This window comes from Homalodisca vitripennis, chromosome 7 (assembly GCF_021130785.1).
Source record: "Homalodisca vitripennis isolate AUS2020 chromosome 7, UT_GWSS_2.1, whole genome shotgun sequence".
Lineage (NCBI taxonomy): Eukaryota > Metazoa > Arthropoda > Insecta > Hemiptera > Cicadellidae > Homalodisca > Homalodisca vitripennis.
Window position 1 is genome coordinate 109260796 of NC_060213.1, and position 22193 is coordinate 109282988.

At 33.5% G+C, this 22193-nt stretch overlaps 2 protein-coding genes and 1 long non-coding RNA gene across 3 annotated transcripts; 2 read left to right on the forward strand and 1 right to left on the reverse strand.

Annotated features, from left to right (window-relative positions):
- Window positions 1-46: 46 nt before the first annotated feature.
- Window positions 47-17658, reverse strand: LOC124366190. Its single transcript, XR_006922790.1, has 2 exons — window positions 17526-17658; window positions 47-901 (listed from the first exon to the last, which is right to left on the reverse strand). It is a non-coding gene; the product is annotated as an uncharacterized LOC124366190 (long non-coding RNA).
- On the forward strand, window positions 3667-4746 carry LOC124366187 (shematrin-like protein 1). Its single transcript, XM_046822549.1, has 2 exons — window positions 3667-3821; window positions 4315-4746. The coding sequence occupies exons 1-2, from the start codon at window positions 3803-3805 to the stop codon at window positions 4659-4661; spliced, it is 366 nt and encodes a 121-aa protein (XP_046678505.1). The 5' UTR covers window positions 3667-3802; the 3' UTR covers window positions 4662-4746.
- A 60-nt stretch (window positions 17659-17718) lies between the features above and the next one.
- Window positions 17719-19233, forward strand: LOC124366188 (cyclin-dependent kinase inhibitor 1C-like). Its single transcript, XM_046822550.1, has 2 exons — window positions 17719-17871; window positions 18802-19233. The coding sequence occupies exons 1-2, from the start codon at window positions 17856-17858 to the stop codon at window positions 19140-19142; spliced, it is 357 nt and encodes a 118-aa protein (XP_046678506.1). The 5' UTR covers window positions 17719-17855; the 3' UTR covers window positions 19143-19233.
- Window positions 19234-22193: the final 2960 nt, after the last annotated feature.

Consider the following 22193-nt stretch of genomic DNA (forward strand, 5'->3'; position numbering starts at 1 on the left):
TTCCACTGTAGGCTCAAACAAGGTAGGGTAATAAATGCTACGCAACTATTTAGTGGGATTTATTATTTAAATAATATCCACTAGCACTTTTGGTTAAAAGTTGTAGGTTAAGGTTAAGCTATACATTTTTAGTTGAAATAACGTTTTTGTGTTTTAAAGATAATATTGGTCGCAGAAAGTAGAAAAATATAACAATATTTTTTATTGTTTAATAAGGAATAAATATCATGTAAATGAAAGCTGACAAAAAAAAAATTTTTTACTTACAAAATTGTATTCCTACAAGAAAAACGTTAGCAAATACATGTTGCTTTATTATATTACTTTTAATTCAAAAATATAATTTCCACAAGTCATAAATGGATGTAAAACGTGTTAATTTATAAAGCTACATATCTTTATATCATGCTTGAGGCATGCACAGAATCAAACATAGAAAGTACTATACAAACTATATTGGGCTGTAAAATATTGTTATCTTCAGTAGTCTTTATTTTGGACTTTATTGGACTTTATATTGGACTTTGGACTTTATTTTATAGACAACTGCCTATTTATGCCCTACTATTTTTTAATCAAGTGCCTGTAATCCTTTATGAAGTGACCAAAAGATTGTTTTTATCTTTTACATCTTTAGGACAGTTATCTTAAAGCAGTATGTAATAAATCTTCCAACTAAAAATTGATGCCAACACCAGTAGACTTTTTAGTAGCCGTATTAATTAAATACACAGCAATGCAATGAAAAACTTTCTTCCATGTGGGTTGTATCTTCCTTATAGCAACTCATAGGTTTTAAGAGAGCTTTTATTTCCAACGACAGGTTAAACATTTGGCTGTCTTCTATTGTAATCTTCTATTATTTAAATTACGGCAGCGGAATGATCTCTTCATTTTCATCCTGCAACAAAATTTAAAAGTATTATATATAATGCATTTTCCTGCAGAGCTATAAATAAAATTTAATTTCAACCTAAATAACTCAATAATAATAACTCAATAACTCGTTTATTCAACCAAAGTAACACAGTTACATGCATTGTCAATCGTCAATAAAATAACTAAAACGACTTGAACTCTCAAGATATTTTAAAACTGCAAGGTTGTCTAATTAGCCGTCAGTCAGGAATTCACGGACGCTGTAAAAATATGTATCAAGGAGAACTAACTTAAGCCCTTTTCTTAATTTTAAATGATTTGACTCTGTTTTGAGGTGCGTAAGGAGTTTGTTAAACAGATTAATCGCATTGTAACGGAGATTTGTTTTGGAAAAAAACTGTGTGATGTGCAGGGACCTGAAGGTTGTTAGAGATTCTTAAATTATACCTAAATTATTCCTAAATGAATCTCTTGTTCATTAACAACAGGAATAATACGTGTATCCAGATATTTTACGAATTAACTGTAAATTTTATTTTTATATCGTTCCTTGCTAGAAGGAGCAGTATGGTTGGAAAGAAGGAGGGCTACTGAAATTTTCACATGCCAAGATTTCAAAAATCAAAATAATTAAAGGTGATCAAATAAAGAAATAACTATTTAACTTGTTAAAGGAGTTAAAAATTTCTGCCGACCGTTTCTCAATTTGAGAAGCAACATAAATATCAATCGAGCCCGACCGCCATCTTGCCCTCTTACCCCAACTATGGACTATTAGGAAATTATTAGCATTGTTTCTTGAGTGAATAAACAGCTTTTCATTGTAGTCCATATTTTTTTAAAGTGGAAATTGATTCAAAAAAGAAATTTGAAGCAGTAAAATTAAGATTTCCTTTGATTTAAAAAAAGTTGGTCAAACTTTGAAATACTCTGCTCTCCAGTTCTGCAGTAATCAATTAGTATTAAATTATCTGCACAATCACGAGTAAGTAAGTTCTAAACCCAAACAATTTTCTAATTAATCCACATGAGAACCGGGCATCTGTTGTACTGCATTACCGAGGATAAAGTTTTTTAAAAAACTTTGGAATATGCCAAGCAAAACGTTCAAAGCCAGTCTGAAAAGTCCTAGTATGAACTGCGCATTAACGCGTATTAAAAACCCTAAGGCAAATATTATAAAAAAACCACAGCCATCGTCTCCTAAAGGCCTGAACAGATCTCCTTATTATTCTCAACGCGGTTAACGTTACTTAGCCAAGCGCACAACTGTGATTAAGGTTTTAATGAGAAATAAACACTAAACACATCTAGAGATTTAAAATATTCATAATAATTTTTTATTTAATCACGGTATAATTAGATGTATCAACCAAACTCCTTAAGCTCAGAGTAGTGGATTATGATGCTTAATGGAAGGTTTTTGCGTCACAACATCATTATTTGTAAGAAAGCGTTCATTATTATTTACAATGGATACTAGACAAGGTAGGTTTGCCCATGCTGAATAGAACCTCGAAGTGAAAATATAGAGTATTTTTGTGGACATAAAAAGACTACGTAGGTAATTTTCACCAATTAAAACCTTACATCTGGCATCGGTCTATTGAAGAATCTGACTGTATACTGCACTGGGTGCATTGCATGCAACTAGACACAGGTCCCGTGGCCTTTTTAGTGAATAATTAAGTCACCCTTTTACTTTATGATACAAAAAGAGTTCTTCCTTGGTCAAAGATAAGTCTATGTAACACGTCATAGTCTCTAGGAACTATGCAAAATTGGCGCATGGTGTCCGTCCATGAAGGAAATTGAAAGAAAACGACACGGATATAGGAAAGGCTCGTTGATTTTTTGATAAATTAATATATGGAGATTAGTAATGTGGTTGCTATTCAACCAGTATTCTACAAGAGCTTGGATCGGAAAACAGAATTGAGTAAATGGATCAATGCCAAAGGATAACGTTGTAAATATCCAAGTAATATCGGTTACAAGATTTCTAGAATCTAGTTGTGATAGCAGTAAGGTCTAAAAATCAATAAGTTATATAGGCGGATGAGGTTTCCAGCAGTAGTAATTTTGTTTTAGGCTTGTTATCCATTCTACTGCATTTGCCATTACGTATCCATGCCAATAGCTTCGCCTGAACAAATGGTCTTTCAGGAATCATTGAATAGCATCCAATTGTTTCAATAATTCACGTTAAATATAAGACCAATGGAATGTACGTATGAGCTTTTTACAAGCAATTCTAGAAAAACGGATTAATTTCCTATGATTCCTATTATTCAATGGTAGCATTTTAGTTTCAATATTTTGTTAATTTTATGTCGGTCCCTGTGGAATTACATTTTAAAGCTACCACCTACTAGAGAAACTATTTTAATTTCTGGAATTTAATACAATCCCATGAAGATATAATGGACATAGTAAAATTGAAAACTGAAACTTAATCTAAGTTAATTTAATTTGAATAATAAAAGGAGTTTAAAATGTGTAATCTTAAGCACCGTCACGTCGAACAATTTAAGTGCCTTTTGGAGTGAGCACCATAAGATATGGCATTTATCTGGAAAATATTTAAATCAGAGTCATAGTAGATAGATTACTTGGCTTTTTAACTGAATGAAAAACTCGCTTTTATAAAAAATTTAAACTAACAATGCTGTGTGTTTGTAGATATAAAATATTTAGGTCACATATTACAGCATTAGTTGACACAACTTTCTTTGAGCTTGAACGCATGGCAAACTAGAAGCGTATAAATTATTGCTGATATCACACCTTTATAGCTACGAAAAGTATGTGAACAAACACATGGGAAAGGCATGCTATCGGAGAGAGTCCTATAAATTAACAGGAATTATTATATAAGGTTTATTGAGCTCCCAGAGAACAGTCGGTATCTCTCTCTAGCACGATGATTGCACTTGCATTGGGTAAGAATCACATTTTTTCCACTAATCTAACGCCTAGTTCTGACGAAAAACACATTTTTCAGTTTTAAAAATGGGAATAAATATTACAATAACGCTTAGGGATAATGTTTTAGTCTATATTTTATCATAAACTAGCTTTATATAAATAAAAAAGGACATGGAGTATACAATAAGAAATAACTTTTACTTTGTATGTAAGGAAGTTTTCGAAAGTGAATTCTAGAAGGTACATTATTTCAAGATGAAGTTTAGTAAAACATTTTTTATATCGCAGTGAATACTGCTCATCAGGCATGTATTCACATTAATATTAAGTTTTTAAAATAAATAATGTTTGCTATTTGAGTGAAATTAATACAAGCTATAGTGTAGAGTGCTTAATTTTTTAAATCGGAACAAAAAAGTATGTACTTATCTAGAATGGAGTTGTAGTAAAATAAATATTAGTAAAACTAAAAAAGTATTTGTAAAATTAAATGTGTTGATCTTTTAGGACTTCTGGTAGCCTGCTCAGCTGTGTCTGGACTCCCCAGGCCGGGCCCTGACCCATCTTACTTAGCTGGATACGACCGGTTTGGATATGGAGGATATCCCGGGATTGTGGAGTATGGATACCCACCCATAGTCGACACTGCTTTAGTCGCTCCCATCCCTACAATCGCTGAGCCCGTCATCGTGGAGGAAGTTGTCGGATTTGGAGGTTACGGTTTGGGCGCTGGTTATGGCCCATTGGGTTACGGTAATTTGGGTTACGGTGGTCTAGGTTACAACGGTCTGGGTTTCGGTGGTCTAGGCTGTGGTGGTTTAGGCTTCAACGGTTTAGGATTTCCGTTATATTAACCACCATTAATAGATATATGTACATTGTCAGCTCATTACTATATGTGATTTTTTTACGAATACTGAATAAAAAAATAACTATGTTTGTCTGGTGAACATTATTTATATTTCCACTTACAAAGTGTTTAGTATAGATGAGATCCTGATAGCAGTTGGCTGGACCTGATTATTTAGTAGTGTGTACATGATTTAAATTAAAAGGAGATCTTACTAGAAGACTCAGTATTTAACCATTTTTAAATTTTGTTGATTATGGTAGAAAAAGCGACTTGCATTTTAAAATTTAGCGCGGAAAAGTACACATAATTCAATTATCAAAATCGAAGCAATAAGTATTTGAATAAGCATTGTTACGTAGCCGTGTGTTGTAATCCATATATCGGTAACACAATGTACCATAGTTTAAATTTATTACTTAATATCAAACATACTTTAAAATTTGTACTGTGGTCAGAGCTTTGGGATAACGAATGAAGTAGGAAAGGAACCAAAACAAATTTTAAACTGACAGGCACGAGAAATTCGTATTTGACAATTAAATTGTGTGAGTGTGTACAATTTTTAGTTGTAGTGTAAAAAACAGTGATAGACATCTGAAATATTTATATATATTATCACTTGCCTGTATAATATCTATACAGAGCACACTAAAACTATTCCTAGGATCATTGGTGGAAGTCTATGATCCACAATTTACCACCTTGCACCAAGGACAGATAGTTTTTAACTGGGAAATCACTGAGCGCCTTTGAATGGACAGCGAAAAGTCTTTACCATGGCTTAGCGTACAAGACCCTAGGGAAAATACGAATGTAACGTTTCACTGTTTCCTATAAGGCGAGATGTCATTAAACATCGTTCGGTGAATGATGGCTGTCTACAAGACCCGGGAGAAAGTAAGAGCATAACGAGTCACCGTGTCCTGTAAAACAAAATGCCCTTAAACATAGTTCGGTGAATGATGGATGTCTACAAGACCCGAGAGGAAGTAGGAGCATAACGAGTCACCGTCTCCTGTAAGACAAAATGTCCTTAAACATCGTTCGGTGAATGATGGCGGTCTACAAGAACCGGGAGAAAGTAACAGCATAACGAGTCTCCGTCTCCTGTAACACAAAATGTCCTTAAACATAGTTCGGTGAATGATGGCTGTCTACAAGACCCGAGAGCAAGTAGGAGCATAACGAGGCACCGTCTCCTGCAAGACAAAATGTCCTCAAACATAGTTCGGTGAATGATGGATGTCTACAAGACCCGTGAGAAAGTAGGAGCATAACGAGGCACCGTCTCCTGTAAGAAAAAATTTCCTCAAACATAGTTCGGTGAATAATGGCTGTCTACAAGACCCGAGAGCAAGTAGGAGCATAACGAGTCACCGTCTCCTGTAAGACAAAATGTCCTCAAACATAGTTCGGTGAATGATGGCTGTCTACAAGACCCGTGAGAAAGTAGGAGCATAACGAGGCACCGTCTCCTGTAAGACAAAATGTCCTCAAACATAGTTCGGTGAATGATGGCTGTCTACAAGACCCGAGAGAAAGTAGGAGCATAACGAGTCACCGTCTCCTGTAAGACAAAATGTCCTTAAACATAGTTCGGTGAATGATGGATGTCTACAAGACCCGTGAGAAAGTAGGAGCATAACGAGTCACCGTCTCCTGCAAGAGAAAATGTCCTTAAACATAGTTCGGTGAATGATGGATGTCTACAAGACCCGAGAGCAAGTAGGAGCATAACGAGGCACCGTCTCCTGCAAGACAAAATGTCCTCAAACATAGTTCGGTGAATGATGGATGTCTACAAGACCCGTGAGAAAGTAGGAGCATAACGAGGCACCGTCTCCTGTAAGAAAAAATTTCCTCAAACATAGTTCGGTGAATAATGGCTGTCTACAAGACCCGAGAGCAAGTAGGAGCATAACGAGTCACCGTCTCCTGTAAGACAAAATGTCCTCAAACATAGTTCGGTGAATGATGGCTGTCTACAAGACCCGTGAGAAAGTAGGAGCATAACGAGGCACCGTCTCCTGTAAGACAAAATGTCCTCAAACATAGTTCGGTGAATGATGGCTGTCTACAAGACCCGTGAGAAAGTAGGAGCATAACGAGTCACCGTCTCCTGTAAGACAAAATGTCCTTAAACATAGTTCGGTGAATGATGGATGTCTACAAGACCCGAGAGCAAGTAGGAGCATAACGAGGCACCGTCTCCTGCAAGAGAAAATGTCCTTAAACATAGTTCGGTGAATGATGGATGTCTAAAAGACCCGAGAGCAAGTAGGAGCATAACGAGGCACCGTCTCCTGCAAGACAAAATGTCCTCAAACATAGTTCGGTGAATGATGGATGTCTACAAGACCCGAGAGCAAGTAGGAGCATAACGAAGCACCGTCTCCTGCAAGACAAAATGTCCTCAAACATAGTTCGGTGAATGATGGATGTCTACAAGACCCGAGAGCAAGTAGGAGCATAACGAGTCACCGTCTCCTGTAAGGCAAAATGTCCTTAAACATAGTTCGGTGAATGATGGATGTCTACAAGACCCGAGAGCAAGTAGGAGCATAACGAGTAACCGTCTCCTGTAAGACAAAATGTCGTTAAACTTCGTTCGGTGAATGATGGATGTCTACAAGACCGTGAGAAAGTAGGAGGATAACGAGTCACCGTCTCCTGTAAGGCAAAAGGTCCTTAAACATAGTTCGGTGAATGATGGATGTCTACAAGACCCGAGAGCAAGTAGGAGCATAACGAGTCACCGTCTCCTGTAAGTCAAAATGTCCTTAAACATCGTTCGGTGAATGATGGATGTCTACAAGACCGTGAGAAAGTAGGAGCATAACGAGGCACCGTCTCGTGTAAGACAAAATGTCCTTAAACATCGTGCAGTGAATTATGACTAAGTCTACAAGACACGCGAGCAAGTGAGGACATAAAACAAGAAACAAAAATCCCTGAAATATCATTTTGAAAAATCTTCATCTCGAAATCATAGTAATTTTCACTACAGTACATCTCTAATCTCCTGTAAGTATAAAACGGCCTAGTCAAAGCAAATTCATAATACCATTTTAGGTTGTATTGTGTAGGATGATTTGGAAGTAATCTGATAGTATAATGATGTAACAAACTAAGCCATTATTGCTAAGGCTGTGCATCCATATGAAATTGTTTTACTGGTATATTTTAAATCAGAGTAGGATGAGAGGGTTTTTTAGTAATTTTTATCGTAACTAAAAGTATTGCTAAAATCGATATTGCCATTATTAGTCAGCTCTCCTGGAATAGAAGTTTATGAAACTACTTGAGGTTAGTAATTTGGGAGAATTCAAGTGATAATGTATAATTTGGCCAATATCTTATTATATTTATGAATGGTATGCCATACTCAATCAGCATTGATAATACTAGAGAAGGCAGGATTGAAGTCTTTTTTGTGACCGTTACCTAAGTTAAGCTTACTTTAAACTCTAGATGCGATATGTTTACTTAGACGCTGGCTATTCATAAATGAGTATTAGAGGATTGGTCTACCTTAGATTCAACAAGAATACACGGCCATCGTCACTCATTCAAATATGTATTTCTTAAAACTAACGTCTAGTGTTTCATTAGGGACTATCATTATTTAGTGACTGTAAAATTAAATAATTAAATTTCAAAATATACAAAAAATGTACGTGGCCAAGTCCAATAATTCTGGACCTTGCTGTAGGTAAACAAGAAACAAGGTCTAAAGAGTAATTTGGGATTAAGAAACCTAAACAGTAAGCACAATATAAAGTGTCTTTTATATTAAAAGTAAGTTAAGGTAAGTATTTACTCAACCAAATAAATGGGATTAAACAGAAAATCGAATCATAAGTAGGAGTGCTGAATATATTGCATATTTAAGAAAGAAAATACATATCGTCATTAAACTGATGATTAATATAACCATTCAAACATTCTTTCTAAACAAGTCTAAATTTGCTAGAAGGAATTTTGTAGGAAATAAAATTATTTTATTTTTATAAACCAAAACATTTTGGATTTATTAGTCAATAGAATTTACAATAGAGAGGATTTAGAAAAAAACCATTGTAAGTTATTTTTTCTCAAGACATATTCAGAGCTTAAGTTTGAAAAAGTTATTAATATTAATAAATTTACCATTTCTACTGTCAGAGGCGTATTAATTTTGTTTTAATATAACCAATAAGTTATACTTTTAATATTTAAAACTATACAATTACAAGTAATTATAAAATCGATATAGTGTTTTATAACGTATTCTGCATGGAACATTGGGGTCATAGAAATATATTGTATTTGACACATAAGCCTTTCTTTATACTTGCTCATGTTAGATAAAGGAAACGCTTGGTGTTACCCATTCATGTATACATGAGTAATGTAAAGATATACAATTTATTGATGTATGCACTTATATAAAATTTATATATTTGTAATTGTACTTACCGGGAGTCGAACCCGGATCTCTCACTTGCCAGGTGAATGTGCTACCATTACACCACAGAGCGCTTACTTTTTCCGATTCAATTATTTTGTATTTGGCCGTATCTGTCACATATGCGTTTAAATAAGTAAACTAACATATGATCGGAAGACCAAATACCTGTCAAACGACTTTTATTTACGTTAAACTGTATAAATGGCAATAGCCATATTTAATTTCAATAAACATTGAATCACAAAAAGTACTAGCTCCGCCGGGAGTCGAACCCGTATCTCTCACTTGCCGGGTGAACGTGCTACCATTACACCACAGAGCAAGTACTTTTTGTGATTTTAATGTTTATATATATATATATATATATATATATATATATATATATTCTGACAGTTGATAAATATATCAAGAAGATTGTTGGGTAAACTCGTTTAACTAAATTTTGAGGGAATATGACAGGAATAGACTTTAGATCGAATTTTAATTATTAGTTGTGTGGCATTTGTTTAAAATATTTTTCATTTTCGTATGAAGCATAATGTTAAATTTTATACACTTAACCTACACGGGTAATTTACTGTTTATTAACTTTGTAAAGTACAACCTATAAAAATAATGATTATTAGTACGACTAAAGATTTTAACGCATTTGTTGCACCCAGTCCTGTATTTAATTCAATTTTAGTTTTTAACAAAAAATAATAATAAAAAAATATCTAAAAATAATAAAAATTAGTTAATTATATGTTGAAGATAAACAAATAAATGTTAAATTACTACAACAGATAATCATACGGGGGTGTTTGGCCACGTGGGTTGGTAGAGTAGCTGAGCCAATCTCATATTTTAAATGGAATTTGTTTAGTAAAATTAACTGAACGGAATTGTCTTTATTTATCGTATCCAGCTCCTGATTTGTTTAAAATAAAACTGTAAATTTGATCTGCATATTAGAACCAAATATTTAGCCACAATTGAATGTATATGTATGTCAGTCCAAAGAAGGTGAGCTGTTACTTGATTTGATTGTTGAGCAAGTCATTTAAAAATATGTAGGAAATTAAGTATCAGGTTTGAGGAAGAATATAGCCCATATGAGGGAGAGATGAAATCGAAAATAAGGTATAAAGTCAGCTTTGTATTGAGCCTATCTGTAATCAAAGGACAGGAAGGGAGAATTGTTACAAAGAAAAATATTAATATTCTTAATTTAAGATAAATATTCTTAAAATCGCTGCTTAATATAAGGAAGGGAACTGGTGTTGGAAATAGTATATTTCTGCATAACCTAGTGCATAAGAAAGCTGGGCAGTTGCAAGCAAACTGTTGGAGAAGTAAATATGTAGGTTATTAGAATTTAATAAAAATATTAATGAACTAAAGGAAATTGTAAGTAGCCTAAGTGAAAGGAATTAAAAACTTTAGTTTATTTTATTTTAAGACTCACATTTTTACCCTGTCCATTCTGACAACCCAAGTCTAAATACTCTAAAAGTAATATTTCACAATTCTTATTATTTGATTATATTACACATACAGCAAAAGGTTTTGGGCATTTCTTTGCATGTATGTGTTAAACTGAGTAAATGTGTCGTGTGATTGACTTTTAAACGGTATTCGTTGTTATTTTCACATTAATTGTTTCAAAATCCAAAAATTATAAAAAATTCTTTAATATTCTTTGATTAAAGACATACTTCTGAAAATATACATAGATATATTTTATTGTCCTTATTTAATCTAGATATCCTCTTTAACGGTTTAAAAAATAATAGTTAAAATATTTGGTATTCATAAGACCTATAAAAGTTACCTTTATTTTATTAGTTATAACACTCTGCATTATGACAATTTTAAATATGAAATGATTATTGAACAAAATATCACAAAAAATGAAAATTAACAATTTCCTAACTCCACCTCTGTGCCACAATTGTTAATGATCATAAAGTAAGGCTAAAATGGGTAAACCTATTTATTTAAAGCTTGGTAACTGTCTGCTAGAAGAGTGTGCCGTATAACCATGAATCTACTTTTTGATGACCAAAAGCATTGTAGAGACAAACTTGATAGAATGTAGGAGTACGCCCCATTACGTGCCGCGGAACAGGTTTCACTGAGTTTGCATGCAAACTTTCAGATTTATAGTACAATACATAGTATATAGTACATAGTAAGCTACAAGTGTTACTATGTCACATGTTAAAACGTCATACGAATGAACTCAGTTTTTTTCAAAATCTATTTACTCTGCAATATTCTGTTTATCATCTTGGTTACCAGTAACACCAATGCAAAAAATATTTGCTAACGTTCAACTAAATAACATGGAATGATATGCACTATAATTGAATCTGATGTTGCTTGTATAAAAATGCAGCTTCAAGAACATTCTTTAACGTCTATAGAAGAATCGGTTCTGGAGGATCGTGGGAACAGACAGACATACATAATCGGGTATTTTTTATCCCCTGAAGCGATAGGCTTCACTGAGACCGCATGGAAAATCTCGAGTCTATAGCTAATTAAGACATTTCTACTCGTAACACTTTACCTATTTGTATTATGTAGGTCAACAAAATCAACAGGAAAATTGGTATTAGTTACCATGGGCTTTATTTTAGATGTCTATAATCCAAACATTTTTATTCAAATGTTAAAATGTTCATAAACTCATTTCCTACAGGGAATCTGGCAACAGATTGAAGTTTATATCTTATAACTAAAAAATTAATTAAAACCTTATTCCTGTCAGTTGAAATAAATCATATAAAAACTGCACTGTTTGCAAGTTGAAGCAAAGTTGTTGCAGGTTTAAATACAGCATAAAACACGAGTATGAGGTTAATGTTTACACTTAAGCTTAATGTTGCTTAAGTTATTTATAGAAAATAAGTTAAATATTTTTTAATATTACAGCGAAAGTGAGGTAACGGAGAAACAGAGTTATTTTGAATTGTAATTTGGCGTGATAAAGAATAAAACTCGCCAAAAAGTCTAACAAGGATAGATTTAAACACCTGTTTATATTACGATACCTAGTCTATATACATAGACTATATATATATATATATATATATATATATATATATATATATATATATATATATATATATATAATAATAAATTTAAAAATAAATGTCCAAACAGGTTTTACTTTTCAAGTTTCATTTAGAGAGTAGATTTTGGGAGAGGGGAAGTGTTAAATTTTCAAATATCCATATGAAATGAACTTGAAAAATTTACAACCCTTTACTATCGAGTAGTTATCGAGGTTAAGTAGATTTTCAACCTTGTAGTTATTTTATTTTTTGTAAATTATCTCAAGAATGGTGAGGAAATGGCTATAGTGGTGGTCATATACTGAAACTGCATGGCATTTCGGACAATTAGGCGTATATGAGAATAACGTATTTTAGTTTAACCGACCTTCCGATTCAGTTAGAAGAAATAGTTGGGTTTTGCGACAGCTGGATTATTATTAATTTCTTTTAATGAGATTCTCATATACTTAGTATCTAAAAACACATTTTAATCCAAAAACATTTTAAGAAAAGTTTAAAATCAGTTTATTTGTTCTTTGGGTTCATAAATGAAGAAGTTGTAAATTTATAAAAATATTCAAACGTCCGATACAATAGAAAGAAACGGCGTACTAATTTAGCAATCAAACTTAATTGAAATATCTAAAATATAAATTTTTTACCAAGTTTGAACTTGTTTAAGCTTTCCTATTACCAATTATTGGTGAGAGAAACACTTCTATAGAATTTAAACATAACCATTATATAGGAAACCATTGCAGATACAGAAATATTGCTTGTAAAAAATGTTTTGACAATCTTATAAGAATTCCAGAAATGTGTATTTTAAATAGGTTTATAAATAATGGAATCGTGTATATTTGAAAAATTATTCAAAGGTAATGGCGTACTAAACTGGCCAACGAGCTTTGGCGAGACATTTACAAGATACATTTTTGTACCATATTTAAATTATATGAGCTTTTTTGCGACAGTTATCGTTTCTACAATTTGCATTACAAGCAAGAAAGTTATGCAATAAATTTCATTAAGTGTTACCATTGTGCGATTGCGATAGGCTGATTTCGTATATTACTTTTGAAAATCTACCGGATACCCCAATAATCATGACAGTACTGTATTTGTTAAAGTAAAATGTGTTGAATTTCAATGGTTAAATGTAAGCAATTAACACCTGTTGGTTTTATGGTATTGAACTGTTTCGCGATGTACTTCACATCCTATGGGAGTGTTAGCACAGCGGGATAATAATTATTTCTAATGTCTGCATAGTTCAATTGTTTAGGCTACTCTAACTAATCGTGACGTAATGTACAAAGAATATAGGACATATTATAATAAATGGTTAGCAAAGGTCAGTATGAGTGCCAGCAATGAATATGGACCTTGTATGGACGTTATATATTCTTTGACAGGTTCCCAACGAATAGTTATCAACTGAAACTTAGACAGTGAAAACATTAAATTTTCGGAAAGTTTATATAGTCATAATTCATGATTTTGAATGTAGTTCATAGAGTCATATCGGCCCACCAGTGTATCTGAAAAACATAAGTAAACATGTTGCTGGTTATTAGCGTACATAGGTGTTTCTAGTTATGTGTCATACGCTCTTAACTATTGTAAAGTTTTTACGAAGATTAAACAACATGGATTGAAATACCGATTCAAACCGTAGAAGAACTATATTTTATTTTCAATCACCCAATGCCCTAAAAAAGATAAAAATTGACAGTAATGTGCTCCTAACATATTAAATATTTTGTATGAAAATAAATCACCCATAGGGATTTTAAAGTTTTCGCAGACCCTAGAAAGAGCTATATACATCGTATAAAGTTTTGGTTTTCCGATGTTATAAAAGTGGAACTTCACAAAAAAAAAAAAACAGATACATTCTTTTGAAATTCATGAATTGTTATGTTTATATTTTAGAGATGAATACTGAACATTATTATGATAAATTTCTTTAGAAATTGTGATCATACAGTATATTAAAAAAGAAGTAGACACTTTTTGACCAAAGTAGACTTTCTAAAGCCTAAGTATGTATATATTCCTTGATCAGCGCAAAAAATTTAAGGATACTTTGGTATCGGAAATACCTTAGACCTGAAGTAAACTAAAGGGGCCAAAATTAGTAATTTTTAAAATAAAGTGAGCTTCTCAGACCTACGTAAGTATATATTGTTTCGATCGTGGGAACAAGGAAAATGGACCATGGTATATGCCATATTTCGTTCGTACCAAAAATGCCGACACTAGCACAAGCCCTGAAATAAAAGCCAGCTGGAATTTTGTTTCACCTGTCAATAAACACTGAAATAATATGCAACTTAGATATGACTTCTTCCAATTAAAAAGTATCATAGGGCTCCATAATACAACATCGCTGGTTTCCTTGTTTATTTATTACTAAATAAACATATAAATTATGATGGTTGAAACAAATCAAAATATAAGCCTTATATTTGTGTTCCTAACTACTCAGATATTTTAATGATTTCAAGAGCGTGATCCTATTCTTTCTTAACGGTACGTTATAAGAAGTGCTTTTTACGAATGCAAACTTTAAAAAAACTACTGCATTTTCAGTACCGTATTCGATGATTGTACTGTATTTGGTACCTTTTTCATTCATGAATGTGTTTGGTTTTAGGGGCTGTTAAATTGAAGTCTTCCTCGTAAGTCTAGGGGTAAGGATGTCAACCTCTAATCATGAGGTCATGGGTTTGATTTCCAGGGAGGTGAAAAAGGTTTATAAATGGGTTTAGAAGATTTCCCACATGTTTAGTATAATCAATTGAAAAATTACATTGGTTCAGTAAGAATCTCGTAAATAAAGCATAAAAATTTGTAGCAATTGTGCTAAAACCAATGTGATAGATTGGACTGATTATATAAAAGTTTGAATGTTTATTCTTTGAAATCGAATACATAAGCAGTCAAAGTTATAATTTGTAATGAGTTAAGAAAGTAAACACCCAGGTAGTTACCATCTTGTAGAGAAAAGAGTCTTGATATGAATTCCATGGCACTTGGAACAAGACTGAGACTAGTTTGAACACTAGTTCGGAACATCCGAAATTTAAACTGAACATGGTTGTGTGAATTGAAGCAAAAATAAAACTATTATCGTATATTCACAATTCCATGGCACTTGGAACAAGACTGAGACTAGTTTGAACACTAGTTCGGAACATCCGAAATTTAAACTGAACATGGTTGTGTGAATTGAAGCAAAAATAAAACTATTATCGTATATTCACAATTATATGGTAAAGGGCATAATGTAAGAGAATTAAATATATTAAATGTATTCAATTCATGGTAATTGGTTATGGCGCCACCAAACGAAGTAATACCTCGATAAGTAGTAGTAAATTAGTAAAAAGTTTGAAAAGAATATAAAGAAAATGTGATTAAATGGTACCTTTTTATGTGCTATGAAGTAATTTTGTAAAACGTTGTTTGTTGAAATGCAGTTAAACAATCTTAAAAAGTAAGGACACCACTGTCCTTAAAGTATTCCCTTGAGTCTGGTTTACAGTTTTCAATATTACATATACTAGTTACAGCTAAGACTGATTGTCACTTAAATCCGGACAACCCAAAGAATGTTCGGAAGCGGCACATCACTAACAACCAATTAAGATGTTAAACTATAAAAAAAATTAAAAAGTAAGAAAATGGAATCCTAGTGGAATATAAATATTTTGTGTCTATGGGTTTTGAACAATTAGTATACAAAATAACTGATTTTAATTAAATTATTGTTTTCACCTTTAAAAGTTTATTTAAAATCTTAGCTAACTTATGTTGCTTGAATTAAATAGCAACCACCATAATTACATAATATCTAAACTTCGATATACTTAAAAATCAATTTCATAGTATTATTTCACTTACTAACAATCTTTTATGTTACAGTAAACAGAGTGGCGCATTTAAACTTACGTCACTAAAAACCTGCCTCCTTTAAAGCTAAAATACTACTAACTATTCACCAAAAACATTATATGGTGGTATGGTGAAGAATTTGAACTATGAGTGTTTACAGTTTCTGTGAGCTCTCAGGCTTTAGGAGCCCTCAACCTCTGGGAGATCTTGGTCTATGAAACTATAAGTATTTTCAATCTCTGGAAGCTTCCAGTTCCGCCAAACTCTCGACCTTTTTAAAACACTCTTTAAACACCCCTCTCCCTCGGCTACAGACACTTTAAATTCCTGGTCTTTTTGAGCTTTTGGTCTTCAGATCGCCACCTAAAGCAGCTACCGGTCTTTAGTAACTCCTGGTTCGTGGCAGGTTTGATCCTTTGGCAGGTATCGCCTTCTGATAGCTCCCAGCCTCTGGGAATTCTATACCTCTAAACCTTCCGGCCTCTAGCAGGTTCCAAACTTGGGATCCTCCTTTCTCTTATGAGCTCTCAGCCTGTAGATACTTCAGGTCTCTGGAAAATCGTGGATTTAGGAAGCCCCTTGTCTCTTGCAGCTCCTGATCTCAGGCAGGTTCGAGCCTCTGGTATCTCATTCTGAAGGTCTCGGCCTTTGGAAGCTCTCAGCCTCCAGGACCTCCAGGCATTAGGCAGTCATTAGTTCTCCAGATTTTTAGAGTTCTGCTTAATATATTTATAAACATAATATAGATGTGTTAACAATTATGACACAACTCGTTCATATAAATTGTGGTTAAAACCCATCCGATCACATAAAACTCAAAAAAATTGAAAGCAAAGGGCTTTGGTTCTAGGAGTCAGATTTTTTGTTTAAAACAATGCTGTAAAGCCATGCTTGGTTGCCTCATAGAAAATTCATGCATATTACAGTCAAAATAAATCCATCATCAAGCTTTATCTAGGATTGTGTATATAAAACGAACGTTATTTGGGAGCTTGAACACCTTGGCTCTAAATCCGGTTGTGGACACTCCTTCCATTCATTGCTGTGAAGAACATTTATGTATATTTTGGGTAAAATCCTTTCAACCATAAGGTAAGAGTAATTGTAATATAACTAATTTTATCTTAGGGCTTTCACCCTTGTCTTGAAAAATCTTGATGATACGTAGATATACGAGTATATACGTTTATGTTTAATCACTGTAATAGGTAGATTATAAATTGAGCTAAAAATTCATTCTCATTTTAGGAACAAAAATATGTATCCCTAATCTTTTTGAGGGATTTTAAACACTAATGAAAGCCTGTATTAAAAAAGGATGTTGTCAAATAGTTATTTCATAATATTTTGATGGATTTAAGAAAGTACCCAAAAATTAAGTAAGCAAAGCCTTATTAATTTTACCATGAAAATTAAAAATTATAGTTATGTTATCGATCCAAGTAAACCATCATCGAGATGTACATGTTACCTAGCGGGATCTACTCGGGAACAGGTGGGCTCATCATATCGTGTTATGACGTCATACTCAGCTAAGTAGAAACACATAGAAAACTGTCCGTCTCTCGACCTATGCCACATCTCTTCAAGGTCATCCAGTCATGTATCAACACACTGATCGCCCGTGGTTCATCCACGTGCATTTCAAGACTTCACTTTGTTAGTGAACAAACACATGATAAATATATTGATATCAATATGAGATATTTATTGTGTAGCACAATATAAATTAACAGGGGTTGCGGTATAGCTATATAACGCTATACTGTGCTCTAAGTGGTCACTGGGACGTCTTACCATAATGATTGCTTTTGTAGGTAAGGAGAAAATTTATATCGGTTAGTTCTTAATAAATAAATCATATGAATGTATTAATATTGCTTTTAGTGTACAGTATCTGTAATAAAAATGGTAAATATAATGGTGTTCAATAGAATGAAAAAACAAATTCATTATTGAGATACGAGTGTATAAAATTGTATATTGTTAACAATAAATGTAACTGTACAAAATAGATTTCAAAAATACATATTTCTATATTGGGGCGAAAATTGTAATCGGAACACTTTCAAACATTTAGAAATTCCATAATCTTGAAACCTTACAAGACAATGAAAAAAAATAAGATTTTCATTAGTTACGACTAACTAACAAACTCTTCTAATATATTTACAAATACTGTTTATACAAATATATATATATATATATATATATATATATATATATATACAGTATATATATATATATGTTGACATCAATATAGTAAAAGTAAATTTCACATGTTTGCTTAGAAATTTAGGAATTGAATGGAAACATTTTTATTATACAAAATACATTTTCCTTTAGGTTAGTGTCGAAAAATGGTTACAACTCTTATGTTTACAACATATGGCTACAGGTAGAATGACTGGTAACAGTAACATCGTAAACGGAATGTGCATGCTCAAAAAAAAAAAAAAACAAAAAAAAAAAACGAGCTATCTAGTTTAAAAAATTTTTTTTAACAATGTGTACATTCTATAACTTATAAGAGGTAAAATCACACATACATTCACATATGTTGGGAATCTTAAATAAAAGTATATATATATATATATATATATATATATATATATATATATATATATATATACGACGAGGTTATCTATATTTTAGCGCTTCTAATCGTGAGACTTGTTAAACTTATTTCAACCAGAGTTAAATGTCGTAAAACAAAAAAATAATGCGATATTTTTCTTAATTTTCAGGACTCCTAATTGTCTGCTCGGTAGTGTCTGGTTTGCCAGGCCCCAGGGCCGGGCCCTATGCCAAGCCAGCTCCAGCGCCCTCCCCAATACCCCGTCCAGCTCCAAATGCAGCACCAGCTCCTGCGCCAGCACCAGCACCAGGCCCAGGACCAGCACCAGCACCCGACCCCGAAGCACAGCCTGCCGCGGGACCTGACCCAGATCTGCTCTATGGATGCGATCCGTACCCACGTTACGCAGGAACGCCCATAGTGGACACTGCTCTTGTCCCCCCTATTGCGAAACTTGCAGAACCTTGCTACACAAACCCTTATCAAGTCCCATATCTAAAATACTATTAACCGTTCATTAATATTTAGTTCTACATTATTTTCATCTATAATTTATTTTACTACTAGAACTTTACCCAATAAATTTCATTAAATCAACGAACTATTTTGTTTTAGCTACCTTTATATCGTAGTTTGTATAGGGTAAGATTCTGGTTATGGTTAATAGTTATTAGATCTTCGCGTCATTCTGGTGAAATTATTTTTTAAAGAATTTCAACCAGGAAGTATGAAGTAGGTTAACTTCAGACATCACAAAATTGGATTTGAAAATTGGCTCGAAAGTTTTAAAGTGGTTTTGGTTAAATAATAAAAGGTTTGGAATTATAACTGGGTTACTAACAACCATTCTACTCGAAATAGTGATCATAATGGCTTTCTTTATCAATCATTATCTTTGGAAAACTAAGAAGGTAGCAGATTTTGCACGCAACTGAAATAAAACTCAAAATACTTGGGCTTCTTTAACCTATTAGTTGGTGGAAGGTAGTAATCATAATCGAGCCTACTCATAGTGTTTTCAAGTTATCTATTTTTAAAACATTTTCTTGAAAACATGGCTAGCTCGCAGGCATAGGCACGTCAGCCTTACGTATCTATCGTATGCATCGTACGCTGAGACAAAGTGTAGTAGATTATAGTCTACTCAAGCTCTATAATTTCCAAAAGTGTTTTTAAAGCTACTGAATGTTTCTCGCCTCTAGAAGCTTTTGACCTACGAAGTGTGACAATAAAGTAATGAGACTGATTTTCTTTTTAATATGTTGCAACCCTGCTGGCTTGCGTAGGCACAATATCTTTGACCTTGATCTATGAGCTATTTTTATTCCAAGCAGCACATCAGTGCAACTGCTCAGTCGTGAGTTGTGCTGTAATAAGTTAACATGTGTTTGTGTCTCACGTTACGGAAATGGAAACGCATAATATTGCGCAACGGTATGCTATTTATTTTTCCGTTCTATTGGGTGAAAACCCAACGAACACTTACGGTAAGCTTTAGAAGGCTTTTGGAGAGGAGTTTATGTCAAGAGCTCAAGTATTTCGTTGGCATAAAATGTTTAGTGGAGGCAGAACAAATGTTGAAGATGAAGACCGCAGTAAACAACTGTCAACCTCACGGACGGACGTTAACTTGACTAGTGTACGTGATCTCGTACGATCTGATCGAAAATTATCCGTGAAAATGATTGCAGAAGAACTGAACATTAATCGAGAAACGTTTCATCTAATATTCACTAAAGATCTTGGTATGAGAAAGATTTGTGCAAAATTGGGCTCCAAACATCTCACACCAAAACAGCGATAAACACGGAAAAAAATGTGTCAGTCGATCTGTAAGGGGACATGGAACACTCTATACCGCCCATGTTAATTTTGCTGTTTTCATGCCCTCTGAAACTATTAATGGTAGAACATTGAAATTTTTACAGCTTACTTGGGGGGTATTTATGAAGATATGGAGGCAGAATTAAAACTTTAATCTCTTTGGGGAACAAAATATAATTTTTTTAAAATATTGTTTTAAGAAACCCTGTTTTTACTCACAAAATATTTTTTCATGGATAACCTATTTGATTAAACATTATAATTCTGCCTCTATAGGTGTAAAATAGTGATAGTTATCTTTGGTAAAAATTTGAAGTGTCTATCTCTAATGGTTTCCGAGAAAACGGGGATTTTGTGAGTTAAAATACTTATTTTCAGAAAACGCAATAAAAGATCAACCATTCACTGTATTTACAAAAAATGCTTACTCACATACTAAAACATCTCAGCTCCATAGTCTGTGTGGTTTCCTTTACCATATCTTTTCCTTTTCTCCTGTCTCTTATGTTTTCTCTTGATTTTTTCCACATCAAGAACCTTTTTCTCCGCTTCTTGAATCCGCACTCTGTCTATCTGACGTAGGCGCGCTTCACAACATTTGTTTGTTTTTAGGCCTAATGCTTTTAACACACTAAATTTTCCTAGTGCCCCTTTATTGAAAGAAATTACACCATCATATACTCCTACTTTCAGGGTTGTGATCCCAACAAAAATTGTCTTAGGCAATCTTTTCCAAATAATTGCATTAAAAGACTCATTTGGATTTTGGGTCTTTCCCAAACAACATTTTTCTAAGATTGTGTTGTTTGTGAGGTCCTTGAAAATAGGCTTTATTTCAGCTAGCACTGCTTTAGGAAGAGAATGTTTATGATCAAATATTTCTTTTGTCACTTTGGCTCTATTATAACCACACCAAGATTGTCCACCCTTCGGACATAGAGCATGCATTGGTTCATCGTTTGTAGACATTTTGTGATAGAAAATTGTCCAAACAGCTTGTCTCATTTTGGCTACTTCCTGGCAATTTTCCCTTATTGCCTTTCCATAGTAGACTTGAAGACTGTAAATCTCAGAGTCTGTTAGGCAACCTTTGCTTCTAATAGGCTTACCGTCACTGAGTTTTTTTTTTTTTTTTGTCTTACACAGTTTACGCAGACGGGTGCCCATACGTTTCTGTATATGTCCAATACATTCTTCCTTCACTATTTCTACATCAGCTCCATAGGGTTTAATTTCATTGACTGCTGCATGTCCCTTTGAGTCACCATCACCTAAATAAGTTAGGTAGCGAACACCCCTGTTTGACATCGAACGACAGAAAATCGCTTTGGCACCTTCAACCTCCATTCCTCCTGAACTTCCTTCGTAGTTTAATTCACATACTGTCTTGTGGTTTTCTTTCATTTCATCAGTTTTAGCTAGCTGGCACCCATGGCAATATTTTGATAGAACATGTAAATCTAAAACCTTACCAGTTTCAACGGATGTGCAAGTAACAACTCCGTTTAGGCTACTAAAACCCCGCTTCTGCCACGTTCCGTCTATAGCTACAGTCAAATCCTTACTTTCTGTTTTATCTGCAACTTCTTCCATAGCTTCAATCATTGATTCCTCAGCCACCTTTTTAATAACAGGAAAAATTGCCCTGTTGTACTTCATAAATTTAGCAGGGGGTCCAGGGATATCGAGAATCGTGCACAACATCAAAGCGTCAGCATGACCCTTACCAATTGACCT